The 17,448-nt window shown below is 38.1% G+C and overlaps 1 protein-coding gene across 1 annotated transcript in view; it reads right to left on the reverse strand.

The window, feature by feature from the left end:
* The window catches only part of LOC126203195 (dynein axonemal intermediate chain 7-like), a 764,826-nt gene that overhangs the window by 37,420 nt on the left and 709,958 nt on the right, over positions 1-17,448 (reverse strand). Inside the window, exon 13 of the mRNA XM_049937439.1 lies at positions 12,392-12,487. Within this exon, the coding sequence (XP_049793396.1) occupies positions 12,392-12,487 (96 nt within the window). The remainder of the gene's footprint in view (positions 1-12,391; positions 12,488-17,448) is intronic.

Consider the following 17,448-nt stretch of genomic DNA (forward strand, 5'->3'; position numbering starts at 1 on the left):
GAAATGCAACCAGTCTGCAACGAAGTTGCTTACAGAAGACTCATTTGACCAATCTTACAGTACTGTTCAAGTGTATGGGACATATTCCAAATACAACTAATAGGGGATATTGAATGTATACAGATAAGAGCAGCACAAATGGTCACATTTGTTTGACCCATGGGATTGTCATAGAGATTCTGAGAAAACGGAACAAGCAGACACTTGGAGATAGATGCAAATTATTGTGGGAAAGCATACTTACAAATTTTCAAGAATTTTCTTTACATAATGAATATACTACAAATACTGCACATTGTTCCCTAATGCTCAAGGGACAAGATTACACTAACAGGTAGTGTAAAAATCCTATAAAGACAGCTATTCTTGAAACCTTAGGCAAAAAACAGCACTTTTTTAATGCACTTGAACATAAATGGCATGGTTACAACCCATCAACATGAAAGCATGAATAAAATTAATGAACTACAAATTTTACTCTCAGAATGTAAAAATATTAAAATTGTTTGTTTAAATGAGCATTGGCTTACAAAAAATAGTATCATAATTTTAAATAAGTTAAAAAATTTCAATGTAGCCTCAAGTTTTTGTAGAACAAATAGTACTCATGGGGGCTCATGCATACTTGTAAATAACTCTGTAGAGTATAAAGTAAAAGACGATTTCAATTTTCTAAATGAAGAAGGAGTATTTGAAAGCTGCTCAATTGAATTAGAAACAAAAAATATTATTATTGTTTCTATATATAGAATCCCACGTGTAGAGATAGCAAAATTATTTCTACCAAAATTAAAAAATCTTTTACAGAAAGTCATCAATGAGAAAAAGAAAAAGGCATTAATAGCAGCTGCTTTCAATATAAATTTATTAAATCAAACAAATGACTAGATAAAGTTTATGGACTTAATCCAAGAATTTGGTTTCAAGGTAAACTTCATGGAAATCACAAGAGAAAATGAAAATACATGAAGTTCTGCTCTAAATTAGAAGAGGTAGAGTGGCAAGTAGAAGATGATACTACACTCTCTGTACAATTTAACAGGTTTCTAGAAATGTGTGTTCGTAGCAGGTTTCTAGAAAGTTTCTAACATGTACTTAATGAAATATTTCCACTTACAGTATTCCACACAAAGGTGTGAAATAATCTAAATTGGCTCACCACTGGAATAAAAATATCCAGTTGGAAGAAAAGACAACTGCACAAGGAGTTGAAATACAATCAAGACCCTGTTTTCGTAAATTATGTCAAACAGTATAAAGGCTTATTTAAAAGAGTAGTGAAAGCTGCAAAAGAAATGGTAAATAATAAATACATCTTGGCTCATGAAAACAAATCAAAGGCAGTCTCGTCTGTCATAAAATCAGAACTGGGGATGAGAACTAACAGCAATGTTATCTCCAGAATTAAGGTGGGAAATAAAACTATAACAAATCCTGCTCTGATTTCAGAATCTTTTAACAATTTTTTTATAAATGTACCAAAATCACTTGTAGATGTAGATGGTTATACCAAAAAAGTACAATTAGGTTAGAAGGCGGAAGAATGCTTTAACAAATTTAAAAAAAAATTCAGCCAAAGATGTAGAGAACACTACATTACAGCTCAAAAACCTACTAAAGTAGTTAAATCAGCTGCCAGGATAATAGCTCATCCCCTTTGCTCAATAATCAATAAATCACTCTAAGAAGGCCACATTCCAGATGCCTTGAAGCATGCGGAGGTAAAACCTTTGTTCAAAAAAGGTTCAAGAGAAGATATCGGCAACTACTACCCAATCTCTATTCTCCCAATTTTCTCAAAAATCTTTGAAAAATTACTAGTAATGCAAATCAAAAGATTTATAGAAAAATCAAACATACTGTCAGATAATCAATACGGCTTTCAGAATGGCAAAAACACAATAGACACCATACATGAGTTTGTGAAAAAATTTGTTCTGCCTTACACAAGTCTAGCAAAGTTGCAGGATTGTTCTGTGACCTCACAAAAGCATCAGATTGTGCAAACCACACAAAGAGAAACCAAAGAGTAGTTATATCATCAAGCAAGGGAAATTTCTACTCTGAATGGATGATTATTTCACAAGGCATTCCACAATGCTCAATTCTGGGTCCAATTTTATTCTGACTTTACACAAATGACCTGAAACTAAACATAAATTCACACTCAGTTTTATTCAATGATGATACGTGTTGGCCTCATCGAAAGCAATTTCTCAGAACAAATTCCCTCAACTGTCACAAATCAACTAGGCAGTTTAGAAAATTGGTTCCAACTAAATGGGTTAAAACTGAATATTGGAAAAACAAATTTACTAAAGTTTAAAACTAAAAACTCTAAAACAAATGAATTTCATATTACCTGCAGAAACCAGGACCTGAAAGAATCAGATTGTGTTAAATTTTTAGGAATACATTTGGACCAAAATTTATCCTTGTCTTCACATATAGAATACTTAGCAAATAAGTTAAACAGCCTGACCTTTGCTATGAAGATTTTGTCATATTCAACTAAGAAAAATAGTTTATCACAGCTATTTTGAAGCTGTTATAAGGTATGGCATTATCTTTTGGGGTAATACAAGCAAAATCATTAGAATATTAAAATTACAAAAATCAATTGTTAGAAATATGTGTAACACAAGACCAAAAGAATCTTGTCACCCACTGTTAAGAAACCTAAAAATATTAAGTGTCCTCTGTTTGTACATCTATGAACTTATTATTTTTGTATATAGTAGTCCTATGTTATTCACAGACAACAATTTTAAGCATCAATACAGCACTAGGAATAAGACAAACTTCATGCTTCCTACTCACACGTTAAAGTTATATGCACAAACCTTAGAATATATGGGCATGAAAATCTACAACATGCTAAAAAAAGGAATAAATAAACAGCATGGAGCTAGGGTAACTGAAACCAAAGCTGCACAGGTTATTAGTGGAGAAATGTTATTACTCCGTAGAAGAATTTATGAATGATGATGTGGAAATCCGAGCAAGAAAACATCACCTGTAAATTAAGCTTAGCAGTTTTGTGTCAAACAATTGATTGTAAAAATATGTTCACTGAGTAAACACTGTTGTTATATATTACTTTGTAAACTGGTGTGTTGATATATTGTTTTTGTAATACTGTATATACAAATTGTAATTGTAATGTAAATGTAATGTTGACGAGTCCCCAGTACATCAAATCTGAGATTTGACTTTGTATGATATGGGATGGTAAAAATTCTGATTCTGATTACACCACACAAAGCTCCATGCTCCATGTGTGAATGAATCACAAATAAGTTCTAGTAACTGATACAGTGGGAAGTGCACTCTGCCATGCACTCCACAGTGGTTTGCAGAATATGGACTTGAGCAATATTCTAGGTTGTGTCTCATAACTGTTTTGAAAACAATGTCTTTTGTAGACTCATTGCACCTACTGTACTTGATATAGAGTCTATGTGATCATTCAGTTTCATATCCCTACAAACAGTTACACTACAGTAATTCACTGATTCCAGTTGTGAGTCATCAGTATTGTGGTCATAAGTTATTATGTTTTTGTGTTTTGTGATATGCACAACTTAACATGAACATTAAAGCAAGTTGCCAACCTCTGTCCAACACTTTGAAAGCTTAACATAATCTTACTGAATATTTGTGCTCCTTTTTTCAGACAGTACTTCATTATAGAAAACAGTTTCATCTGCAAAAAGTCTGCCAGGTCATTAATATAGAACATGAACAGTTACCTCCCTTACACACTTCCATAGCCCACACCATAAGTGCTTCTACATCTGTCAGTGACTCTCCATCCAAGACAACATGCTATTTGTTTTCTGCCAATAAGTCCTCAGTCTAGTCATACATTTCACTTGATGCCTCGATAGGACTGTACTTTTGTTAATAAGTGTTGGTGGGGTATGACTCATTTTTTTAAATTTTGCTTTTCAGAAGCGCTGAATGCTTTCAACTGTGGCTTTCAGGATGTTGTGTGTGAAAAGTGCAAGTTGGATTTTGCACGAAGGTGTTTGCAAAATTCGTGCTGGTTGGTACAGGGGAAGTCATTCCATTTTAAAGATATCATTATGTTTGATTCAATATATGTTGTAAGAGTCTGGAACAGATGGATGTCAAAGATACTGGCTGACAGTTTTGTGGACAGTTTCTACCCACATGAAATAGCTGCCAAAACACGTCTACAGATATTGTATTGGAAGACTCAATACATGGAACGACAAACCAACAATGTACACATCATGCAAACGATGTATGGATCCTTAACAAAGAGTCAAAAAATTTAAATATTTATGGGAATACATACAAATAGCAGTATCAAACAAGACATCTAACATAGAACTAACAGAATGACTCCAGAAAGCATACAAACTCACATGGTCACATTATAATAAGAAAAGCATATCAAGACAGGCCAGAATTAGACACTACAAAACAGCTGTATTACTGGAAGCACTATATGCATCAGAAACAACCACAACTGGAGCATCAGGCATTATAGAGACAGAAAAAATAGAATGCAAAATTCTCAGGAAAATATTTGGACCTATACACAAAGATGGGATATGGTTTTGATTTGATTTGATTTTTTATTGGTCCAGTTTTAGCATACAGCACAAATTGGACAAGTCAAAGATAAGTTACAATAACACATAGTATTAGCAAAATAGTAGACAAATTAAAAATAGGTACCTATTATAATTAATTTTGTCACTTATTCATCAATTCTCTGACAGAATAGAAACAGTGCTTTATTAGAAATGCCTTTAGTTTAGCTTAAATATTGGATGAGTAGCATTTTTTATTTCCTCTGGTATCTTACTGTGTAGTATTATACCAATGTTAATTATGCTCCTCTGATAGGTGGTTTTATTTTATTTAGCGTATGGCTAATACAGACATACCATGAAATTAAATTACATATACATATGTATATATTGACACACAAGAAGCTTAAGTTTGTCTTTACAACTGAATATCCAGTCCTTCAATCCAGCACACTGCATCTGGAGCTGCTACCAGGAAGTGCTCTTTGGCGCTGTGATAGGCTCGAATCCTGCATTCACTGACGATGTGGTGAACAGTCTGGTATGGAGCCATGCAGTCACAGGCTGGATCAGGCAACTTCTTCCACTTAAAGAGAGCATCCCTGCATCGGCCATGGCTGGTACAGATTCTGTTGAGAGTAGTCCAGGTCTTGCGTGGTAGGTCGAATCCACTTGGAAGTTTAGCACCTGAGAAGATGTTATGCAGGTGCACATCCGTCATTGCTTCCCACTGACCTTTCCATTCTTCAAGAGGTTTGAAATCCTTAGCAACCATGTCAGCAGCATCGCACAGAGTTGGATGGCGTGATTTCAGTCTCTTACGATTTAAGGGGCTCCGGAAAGGCTCAAAATCATGAAAAGTTCAATTTTTACTTTTTTGCGTTTTCTGAATCTGCAGATTATTACCTTTTAATAGATATATAATTTATTCAATTCTGAAGACTACAACTATTTTTAAATTTTTTTTGAAATGTGTTCTACATGGGCGTGACCCACTGTGGCGCTGTTAAACTGCTGTCAAATGGTGTTATTATTAACGTCCGTGTTCATCAGGTACATTTTAGTGATGTGAGATAAAGTGTGTGTTGTGGCTAACCTGTGATGGTTCAATATATATCGCTGGTGTGATTGTCGATTGTTTCATGTTTATTTACTCTGTCGTTATCTCGAAAATATTCGTAATTAATTCTGTTTCTTGAGTCTCTGTTTTGTTGAAGTATAATAATGAGTAAAAGTAAAGTTATTAGAAATCCTCTGAAGGCTTTTAAGAAAAGGAGAAATGTTGGAAAGCCAAAGGTATGTGTTATTACTGTAAACAATAAAGACAATAACCAAGTGAGTGAACCTAACCTCTCAAGTACACCTGCCCATAGCAGTCAAAGTGGGAAAGAAAATACTTCACAGAAGAAGCTTGGTTCAATGAGTGAAAACTATGAATGTTTTATGGGCGAATCGGATGTGAATGAAATATTTGATATGTCGGTTCTCAAAGGAATTTTTTCAAACTGTGTAAGATGTATTCATTGTAGTGAAGTTGGTCTGGAACTCTCCATAATAAAGCACGTAGGACTTGCTAGTGAAATACAACTGAAATGTGATAAGTGTTCATACATGACCACCTTTTGGAACAGTGTTGCAGTAACTGCAACTGAAGAAAATGGTAGCAAAATCTACGAACACAACATTAGATTTGTTTATTCCTTGCGTTCAGTTGGTAAGGGTGCTACTGCAGGTGCAATTTTCTGTGGCATCATGAATCTTCCAAATCCCCCAACCAAGTTTACGACCTATAATAAATTAATAGGGTCTAAAGTAGAAGATGTCTGTATAGAATCTATGAAGAACGCTGTGGAAGAGGCAGTAATGGAAAATAATGGTAACAGAGATTTGACTGCAGCGTTTGATGGTACCTGGCATAAACGGGGACACACATCTCTTCATTGTGTAGTATCTGCCACCAGTATGTATACAGGGAAAGTTTTAGATGTAGCAGTAATATCAAAGTATTGTAGATGTCCACAAAAATATAAAGGTACACATGAAAATAATTGCAAAGCTAACTATAGTGGCAGTAGTGGAGGAATGGAAGTGGCTGGTGTTGCCAGTATATTCCAGCGTTCTGAGGCGTGTGATAAAGTGCGATATGTTAATTACCTTGGTGACGGTGATTCTAAAAGTTTCAAACATGTTCAAGGACTGAAGCCCTATGGTAATGATGTTGTAGTGCAGAAATTTGAGTGTATTGGACACATACAGAAGCAAATGGGAATAAGACTTCGGCGACCGAAAGCTTCGTACAAAAAACAAAAACTCAGTGATGGTAAAGGGTTGGATGGGAAGGGAAGGTTAACTGACAGTGTAATTGACAAAATACAGAACTATTATGGAATGGCTATTAGGCAAAATACACAAAGTGTCGACGAAATGAAGAAGGCTGTTTGGGCTCTTTTTTTTTCATACTTCTTCAACCGATGAAAATCCCCAACATAGCTTGTGTCCCAAAGAAGAAGACAGTTGGTGTAAATATAACAAAGGATTGCTAACTGGTGAAGTGTACACTCATAAGCAAAGTCTGCCTCATGCAATAATGGAGGTGATAAAACCTATTTTCAGAGACTTAGCAGCACCTGAACTGTTGAAAAAGTGTATTCACAGAAAAACTGAAAACCCCAATGAAAGTGTAAATTGTGTTATATGGTCGAGAATCCCCAAGACTGTATTTGTTGGAATAGAAACACTTCACTTTGGTGTGTATGATGCTGTTGCGACTTTCAATGATGGCAACATAGTAAGGTGCAAGGTATTTAGAAATATGGGAATGAAGATAGGTTCTAACATGGTACGAGCGATGCTTGCTTTAGACAAGGACGCCTTCGGGCTGCAGACAGGGCTGTAAAGAGTCTAGAAATACAAGCAAGAGTAAACAGGAGGAGGAACAAGAGGAAGCTGGAGGAGTAGTTTGCGGAGGATGAAGATAATCCATCCTATGGACCTGGAATGCACTAAAAAGTTAATCCAATCTTTGTCGCTCGATTCCCAAAACTTGTATTTTCTCATACTAATTACATGTTTTCTAAGGATCTTCCAAACATATTTGTTTCAAACTTTCAGTAAATGTTACACAGTACCTTCTGCATAATTTAACACAGCCTTTTTCCAAAAAACTGTATATTTTTGAATATATAAATAAAAAATTAAAAAAATATGAATTTTCATTACAATTGAAAAAAAATCATCTTTAATAACTGAACTAAAATTTTGTAAAATCCCTGTGTTAAGTTATAGCCCATATTCCAATAAATAATCTGTAAAAAGTTCAACTTCCTACCTCAAATACTTTGTGAGGAAAGATGTAATTTATAAGCGTTATTTTAACATTGCAAGTATAGGGCGTTCTGGAGCCCCTTAAAAGTGGCAGGTCGCTATGCACAGGTAGGTTAGAATTCCTGGAGATCTTGTGGAATTCTCTCATAAGGGCAGTACATCTACGTAGATCAGGAGGCATTATACCGGTTAACAGTGGAACCCAATAAACTGGAGTAGATCTGACTGCACCAGATATTATGCACATTGTTGTATTCAGCTGGGTATCAACAAGCCTTGCATGATGGCTGTTCGTCCAAACAGGTGCACAATACGCAGCACTTGAGTACACCAAGCCCAGAACTGAAGATCTCAGGGTGGTTGCTGAAGATCCCAGGTAGTTCCACATAGCTTATGGAGAATATTGTTTTGAGTCCTCAACTTTTGAGCTAAGTTAAGAAGGTGTTGTTTGAAGCACAGTGTATGATATAGGATGACACGAAGATATTTTGGGTTCCAATTATGATGAAGAATTCTGCCTCTGAAACTTACTTCCAGTTTTACATTCGCCAACCGATTATTTAGATGGAAGCAACACACTTCTGTCTTACTCACACTGGGTTGGAGTCTCCAGATTTTGAAGTAATTATCTATTGCAGACAGGTTGTTGGTTAGAATCCTTCTGTTGTCTTCATGTACTGGTGTTTTACAGCTAGAGCCAGGTCATTGGCATAGCAGTATTTTCTGGACGAAGTGTCAGGTAGATTAGATAGATACAGGTTGAACAGTAATTGTGAGAGAACTGATCCTTGAGGCGATCCATTGTTTAGCTTCCTCTCCTTACTTATGTTACTTCCAGTGATAACCTGGAACTTCCGATCGCTTAGCATGCTGTTAATCAGTTGAGCCATTGTTCTGCAGGGCATGATGTGGAGAAATTTGTAGATAAGATCTTCACTCCACACAGTGTCAAAGGCGACAGTTAGATCAACAAACGCCACAGATAGGTGGTTGTTCTGTGATATTTTTGATGTATATTTGATTTCCCTCTGGTAATATAGTTGCGTACATTTTTGTTCTGTAGCAGTTTGCCTGTTTTCAGGAGGTAGTCCCTAGTGAACAAGATACTTTCATAAATTAATAAACTTGGAACATTTAGAACACTAAGCTCAGTAAAATGGGGTTTACAGGAGTCCATCTTTTTAAGGCCACAAATTATTCTAAGATCTCTTTTTGCATTCTAAAAACCTTTCCACTGTGGGTTGAGTATCCCCAGAAAACAATCCCATATCAGACTAGTGAGTGGAACTGTGCATAATATGCCTGCAGTACTGTTGTTTTGCTTGTTGTAGTCTTTAAGATTCTTAGGCCATAGCACACAGATGATTGTTTTCTAGACAAGTTATTTATATGTGTGTCCCACTTAAAGTCTTGCTGAACCCATAGACCCACAAATTTTGTGACACATTTTCTAGGGGATCATTTTTTGATTGTGCTTGAATAGACATTTGATTAGTTGGAGGAATTAAATGAAAATCGACACTCACAGTTTTTTCAGTATTTATAATGAGTTTGTTTTTTTGTGAACCACTCGTAAAGTCTTTTCATAGAACTTTCTGCTGTGGAGTGCAAAGTTTCTGGATTGGATCCAATGAGCAACATGCTGGTGTCATAGGCAAACAGGATAGTTTTTGTGGGCCTCATATATTCAACTAAGTCACCCACATAAATCAAGAAGAGTAGTGGACCTAAGACTGAGCCCTGTGGTACACCATATTTTATTGGTAATTTGCTAGAAAGAAAAGAGTTGTTTCTTTTTTTATTCATTTCAAAGACCTACCAATGAGTTGTACAAACACATTGACAAACTCACAGACATGATCAGAAAATGCAGACTAAATTTCTACAGACACATACAGAGAATGGACAACACCAGACTTACAAAGAGAATCTTTGATGTAATAAAACATTCAAGCCTTAAAACAAGTTGGTATCATGAAATAGAGGATGACATAAGGCAGCTGGGGATCAACAAACAAATGATAAAAGACAGAAAGGAATTCAGGAACAAAATGAGGAATGCAAAATTTATGGTGAATGAGAGGAGGAAGACGGGAGCATTATGGACAGAACAAAGGAAACAAGAGCCAAGTTTTCTACAACAGGATTTACAAAACACTATAAATAAAGTTCCAAGAATTTAACAATATTATGAAAGGGTCTGGACTTTTGATTGTTTGTTTAAAGAACTCATATGAAGATCCTCATCAGTGGATTAAAAGGAACTGGTCAACAGAAAATTTGTTGATTCACGATTGGCTCTATTGCATTACACAAACTATATTTAATAAGCACTGGCAGAATATTCAAAACATGTGTAACCATGTCTCTCTTTTCTATGATAATGTCACATTTTCAATATATTTTAGAGATTGTCTTTCATTTCAGATGCATAAAATGATATTTTAACTAATTAATCATAATGGAAGAGAACAATGTTGCCAGAATACCAACTTTTTACATAAGTATTTTCATAATACAGATCTCTTCAGTATGTCCGAGAAATAAAAACATATATAATTTTAACACCACATTAAGAAATTTTAATAAATCATTAGTGAATGGAACAATGCTACATAACTAGTTTATTAAATTTAAATCATACATAATTGTAATCATGTGCAGTGATAATACAGCTGCACTAAGTTCTTTCAGTAAGCCAACAATGTGGCTTTTGCAATGGTTTATGAAATTCTGCTGTAACCCAAGAAACATTGTCTATGACAAAAATGATAGCCCCAAGGATAGGTATTCTTTGTTATCTTCCTCATCTTCCTATTCTGCACCCTCCCAGCATTCAACTACAAGACATTTTAAAACCAATGGTTAGTCTAACTCTAAAATATAAAATAAGTGAACAGCAGTCAACAGCAGTATATTTATTTCCAGCTTCATTCACAAAGCTGTTATCCACATTGTAACACAATTTATTTTTATTGCTACAATTCTGGTTGTATCACCCCAGGATGCTTATGGTGATACCAGAAACAGGCGAGACTCAATCGCACCAGCAGCTTATGGTCACCCCAGAAACAGGTGAAACTCACATCAGCAGTTTGAAGTAAACATCATAGGTCTAAGACATTAACCAGAAAACAGTAGCATCTACAATACTAATATTGACATTAACAGTGGAGGACACAGAAGTGCAGTCTGAACTATATACTATTGCCTGTGACTCATTTATAAATGAAGACATGTATTAGAGCATTGGTTCAGCAACAATGTTACTGATAATATTACTTCTCATAGTAAATGTTAAAGCATTCAATACACAAGGGTTGTACATAAATATGGAAATATCAAAAAACACAACAGAGCAGTAGGCCTAACATTGTGTCAGAAACCTGTTGGCATTCAAAACAGCTTTCAGTCACCTCATAAAGAATAAATACAGGTCCTGTTTGCTTTCAAAGAGAATCTTATACTATTCTTTCTGCAAAATAGTGGCAGGTTCACATAACAATGATGAAAATGAATAACAATCACACACCAAACTAGACCACAAAGGCTCAATAATATGGAGATCTGGTGACTGTGGTGGCCAGGGAAGATGCAACAGGCCATCCTCATGATCACAAAACCAGCCCTGGACAATGCAAGCTGTATGACCAGGGGCCCTGTCATCTTGGAACACAGCATCACCCGTGGGGAACAAACACTGTAAATGGAATGGATATAATCACCTTAAAATGATCACATAATCCTTGACAGTAATGCAGCTTTGCAGAGTAACCATGGGGCTCATGGTATACCAAGATATGGATTTTCCTTACATTCATGGTACACTCGTGAAATGGTTGTACAGGAAAACCCCCACTTCATCGCTATCTCAGAGATGCTGTGTCACATCGCTTGTGTGCTGACTATAACACCACATTCAAACTCACATAAATCTTGATAACCTGCCATTGTAGTGGCAGTACCCAATCTAACAACTGTGCCAGACACTTGTTGTCTTATATAGGTGTTGCTGACTTCAGCGCCATATTCTGCTTGTGTTTACGTATCCCTGTATCTGAATATGCATATCTACACCAGTTTCTTTGGGGCTTCAGTGTAAATAAGTAAATATTAAGACGTGATGGAACAAAAGTTGGAAATTTCAGTAAGTATAGGCAAGGAGGGTATCAGGGGTTAGGAACAAGTTTTGGATAAAGTTCCTACAACAAAATTTCTGAGGTGGTCCTGAAAATAAGATTTCAAATCACCCACATGATGAAGCAGAAATCAAGATGATGGGTACTGTGTTGCAGAGAATTCTCTGTAACAAAGTATTAGGTGTTATCCAATTTTCACATCTGTCTTTCTTTTGTTTATATTGAAATATTCAAGGAACAATACCAACAGCTGCCATAGTGAGGTCTTTCAAATTTATGACATTACTATCTTAACTCATAATTGTTTCACAAGTAAAATGTTCTCTAGCACCATAAATTCATTTTAAAGTGTTTTTAACTTACCTTAATTAGAAAATATGGTTTGAAGTATGTCCCAACAATATCTTGCAGAGCATTAGTTGCACCATTCTGCAGGGCATTTAAGCACACCTTGTCCCCCTGTACATAAATGAACAAATATAAAACTGTTAATGAGTTAGAAGTCTGTTACCATCACTAATAAATCAAGAATAGACCAAATTTTACATTTGGGATTAGAACTGTATTTATGAAACTACAACAAAGAACCGTAGGAAAGATATTTAGTGTTGTCAGTATTGGAATTAGTTTTCTATTTGCTAGCATTGCTAGAAATATAGATAAGAGTGCTGAGGGGTGAACATGAGTGAAGGAAGGAGGAAAACCAAACTAAGTGCACTGAAATGCAAATGGTATCTACAGAAAAACATAAATTTACGACAGGGAATATATAACAAATTAACATAGGGGCATGCTGCCTGTGATCTCAGTGAGTGTTTTCAAAATGTAGAGGAAAGTATACGTACAGTGGTTGAGTTATAATGTCCCAGCCTGAAACAAAACACCTGTAATGAGCCAAAATAGATGCACAGTGACAGATTCACTCTCACAGGGCAAAGAACAAAACCACTGCATCTCACAAGAGTTCTGTCCATGACTTACAACAACACACTGAAACCCTATATACAATATTTCACTCCCAGCATTTTAGGTGGGTCATACCTACATGAATTTATATTTACACAGAGGAAAAGAGCACAATGATCAACTGTAACAACATTAGATAGTGAATGAATCTAACTATAAGTTCACATGAAAGGGTTAATACAATGATGTTATTTCACATGCTCATAGTACACATGCACATGGGTAGGAGATTTGTGGAAAGTATTGAAGGACTCACAAATTGCAAATATGCTCATGAGGGCACACAGACTGCATCATTTGGCAGGTCCTAGTGAGGGGGGGGGGCTGTTGTCCTCACTAATGTTAATGTGCCAGTATGGTTCGCGGGAAGAATGACTGCTGGAAAGCCTCCGTGCGCATTATTCAACACCCTCTCGAAAACTGGACAGCAAGCTACACCATGATGCAGAGCACCTCTCTTGCAGAGTCTGCCACTTGAGTTTGCTAAACATCTCCATAACACTATCACGGTTACCAAATAACCCTGTGACAAAACGCGCCATTCTTCTTTGGATCTTCTCTATCTCCTCTGTCAACCCGACCTGGTACAGATCCCACACTGATGAGCAATACTCAAGTATAGGTCAAACAAGTGTTTTGTAAGCCACCTCCTTTGTTGATGGACTACATTTTCTAAGGATTCTCCCAATGAATCTCAACCTGGCACCTGCCTTACCAACAATTAATTTTATGTGATCATTCCACTTCAAATCATTCCGTACACATACTCCCAGATATTTTACAGAAGTAACTGCTACCAGTGTTTGTTCTGCTATCATATAATCATACAATAAAGGATCCTTCTTTCTATGTATCCGCAATACATTACATTTGTCTATGTTAAGGGTCAGTTGCCACTCCCTGCACCAAGTACCTATCCACTGCAGATCTTCCTGCATTTCACTGCAATTTTATAATGCTGGAGCATCTTGTTCCATTTCACCACAGGGTTGCATACGAGCATTGGATTTGGGGTGCCAACAGGTGCAACTGGCACTGCAGAGAAAGCTACAGATCCACTGGCACTGAGGGTGCAGATGCAACATATTGTGTCATGGAAAGGGTGTCTGGGGTTGGGTCTGGCAGCAGGGGCAAGGTGATGAGCACTGCTGGTGGCTCCTCAGGGATCGGTGCCAGTGGAATGGGTGGCTCTGGCACTGGGTCCCATGCACTGGATGCTGTATCGGTGACACCAGCAGGTTGGCGGCATCTGTGGGGGCGTCATCGTTGTCTGGTGCCAGCTTGATGTTGATCACTAGAGGTGCACAGGGGCTGAGTAGAATGAGATTTGCAGTGTCGTTGAGGTGCAGAGAAAAGGTCTTTCCTCTGTGCTTGAGGACAAAGTGAGTGCCCAAGTACTGTGGGATGAGCGGTGGCTGGCAGGCATCTTTGCAGCACGTGAATGTGAGCACATCTACAGGTCCCAGTGGACAAATGATCTGCACGCACCGTGGCACTGTGGTGGCTGCTGCTCCAAAGTGGGAATGCAAGCGAGCAAGAAGGGGCAGTGGCTCACCCAAACCACCTGGCACAACGAGAGGCTCACTGTATACGAACTCAACAGTGGACATCCCAAGTCGACTTTGTGGGTCACTTGAAAACTTTGGAGAACCAGTGGCAGGGCGGCAGACCATGTGACAGTTTGGCAAGTGAGGGCAGCTTTTAAAGTCCTGTGAAACCACTCCACCATGCCACTTGTGGCAGGGTGCTAGCTCATTGTTACATGAATTAAAGTGCCACAATTCTCGGTGGGAGTTTTGAAAAGGCAGCATGTAAATTAGTGCCATGGGCCGAAGTTATTTGATGGTTGGAAGCCTGCAGTGGATATAGCATGTTCCAGAAACTCGATCTCTTGAGCATCAAAAATGCTCTCCAGGTTAATATCAACCCCTGCCCTCTGGAGGCAGAAGAATAACTCCTGGAATCTGCGAGGTTGCAAGGGTAGCTTAGGATATCATCCAGGTATGAAAAACACCCCAGGGGGCCATGGAGAACACTGTCTAGAAGCACTGCCAGTTTTGGGCAGCATTGCAGATCCTGAATGACATAAAAATTATTTCAGAGAGGCCAAAAGATGTGATAACTGCTGTTTTCTCAATGTCCTCCAGGCTGACCAAAATTTTCATGAATGTTTTAAGGCAATCTATCTAGGTGAAGACTGTTGCACTGTGTAAGGGATCGTGATCCCATGAAGATAGATGCTAGTATCTGACGCCCAGGTCAATAGCAGACAGGAGTCGATTGTCGAGTGCTGCAGGAGGCAGTGAGACGAGTGTTGAGTGAGCAGTGGTGCTTGAGAGATGGGTAAGAATGGTGGTAGAGTGAGTAATAAATGGTAAATTCACCGGAGTATGACAAATGAACACATCCCCCCTGGTCGCCGTGGGGTGGACCCTCATCGATATCGATTCGCAAGTGATATGAATCCTAAAGTGACAAGTGCCAAATTACGTGTTTTGCGTCAATCACGTCGGCCAGCAACAACCATGGATTGCAGTGAGGATTGTTGTGAATGATAACCATCATCATTGCGTGTGACGATGCACCTAAAATCACCAACTAATAAAAGACATAACCGTAATTAAACGTGTAAGGCGAAGGTAGCAACTGCCTCAGAATTTGTGTGTTAGTAGAAAATACATATCAGTTTGTACATCGCAACCTCTGTGGTCCTTAATAATAGACAAACTTTTAATCATTCCACTACTCAGTCTCAGAACAGCCGCACTCAGTTGAAATACCCCCGAAACTACAGAAGAAAAACCGATAGCCTTTCATCCATTAATCACACGGTCATATAATCATAATAATTAACTGTTAGGTGGCTTTGGTAAATTATACAAAACCCAATAAAGGAATTTAAATGGGGGTGTTACAACTGGAGAGGTCATTGCTGTAGCTGCACAAGAGGGGCACGGGTTAATAGTTGGGAACTGTCCACGCGTTTAGTGCCTGATAGTATCCACAAGGGCGCCACTCTTATCTTTTCTGGGGTCCATGTGAAGGGTAGAGGCCCACGGGCTTTTGCAGGGGTGGAGCACACTGGCAGTGATCACTGCCTCAATCTTACCCTGAGTGGCTCTTTGCTTGTATATTGGAAGATGGCAGGCACTGGAGAAAACCAGATGACCCTGCATTGTTGCTATGTAGTGTACCATGTCTAGGTGCACCATCTAGGAGAGAGGGTTTGGGGGAGGGGGGGGGAGGTGGGTGCTGAAAAGACAAGTGATGAGAGGAAGTGTGGTATCACATTTCAGTACCACCCCACAGGCATCATAGCAACGGAATTTCAAGTTTCCATGAGATGATGATCACAGTTGTGTGAGATCTTGTGGGCCAAATGGAGCACACTCACTGACCCACACCTCCAGTAGCTGTGAGCACCCTCTGCCACTGCAACAAAGGACAGCCAATAGCAGCTGCTCACCTCATTTGTGCTCACAGCTACTTTGCAATGAGGTGTTACACAGATGCTGCCTGGTCACTGCCCCATCATTGTTGTTCATGCTTTAGTACAGAGACATTTTCCCTTGTGGACATTGTGATAGTTGGACTCTGTTTCTTGCTACACTATATGTAATGTTTCTTCTTATATTTGCCAACATATAAGTTAAGTAAATCTTCGGTTTACTGTGTTACATTACCCGCTAATCACTTCTTTTCCTTCCCAGCTTTCCTACGATGACAGTTGCCCCACCAATCTGTAGACCACCTCCACTTACCATTGTGTATGCAGTCATACACAACTTCTGGTGATGAGACATCGAGCTTATGTGTGACAGTCATAAATCATAATTGCTTTCTTGCTGTTCTGTCATCTTTTTGTTTGGTTTTTGTAGCTCTTGCTTACTCAATGCTTGCTTTGCTTGTGCTCTTTATGTTCTAGGTTTTAGGTTTGGAATTTGTCACTTTTGCCCCCCCCCCCCCCCCCTCCTTTTTCTATTTTCTCTGTGCTTCATTTTCTTACTATTTTTTCTTTCCACTGTTTGTCTTTGCGCCTTGATTAACTGTCTTGTTCTCTTACACATTGCTTACTTATTATGGCTACTAAACTGCACTTGACTGCTGCACCACCTGCAGTTACTTTAGTTTATTCAGTTTCAGAGTCCACAAATGGTGCAGCTGCTTGAAGTGATGAATTGCTTCACAACAGTGCAGGTGACTTCACACAAGACACTAGACCCAATAGGTGTAACACCACCTGCACTGCCTGTGTATGTGCCGTCGTTTCACCAGTTTGACGAGATTAAGGAAGACTGGACAGAGTACCTTGCACTACTCAATGCACGTATTGCAGCACAACACATATCAGGTACTGCCAAACATTATTATTTCTTCTCCATGGCAGGAGTGGTATATATCACTTGTGCACCAGATTCTTTCCCATGTCCCACCCTGACCTAGTAGACCATGAG

The sequence above is a fragment of the Schistocerca nitens genome, chromosome 9, assembly GCF_023898315.1.
Source record: "Schistocerca nitens isolate TAMUIC-IGC-003100 chromosome 9, iqSchNite1.1, whole genome shotgun sequence".
Lineage (NCBI taxonomy): Eukaryota > Metazoa > Arthropoda > Insecta > Orthoptera > Acrididae > Schistocerca > Schistocerca nitens.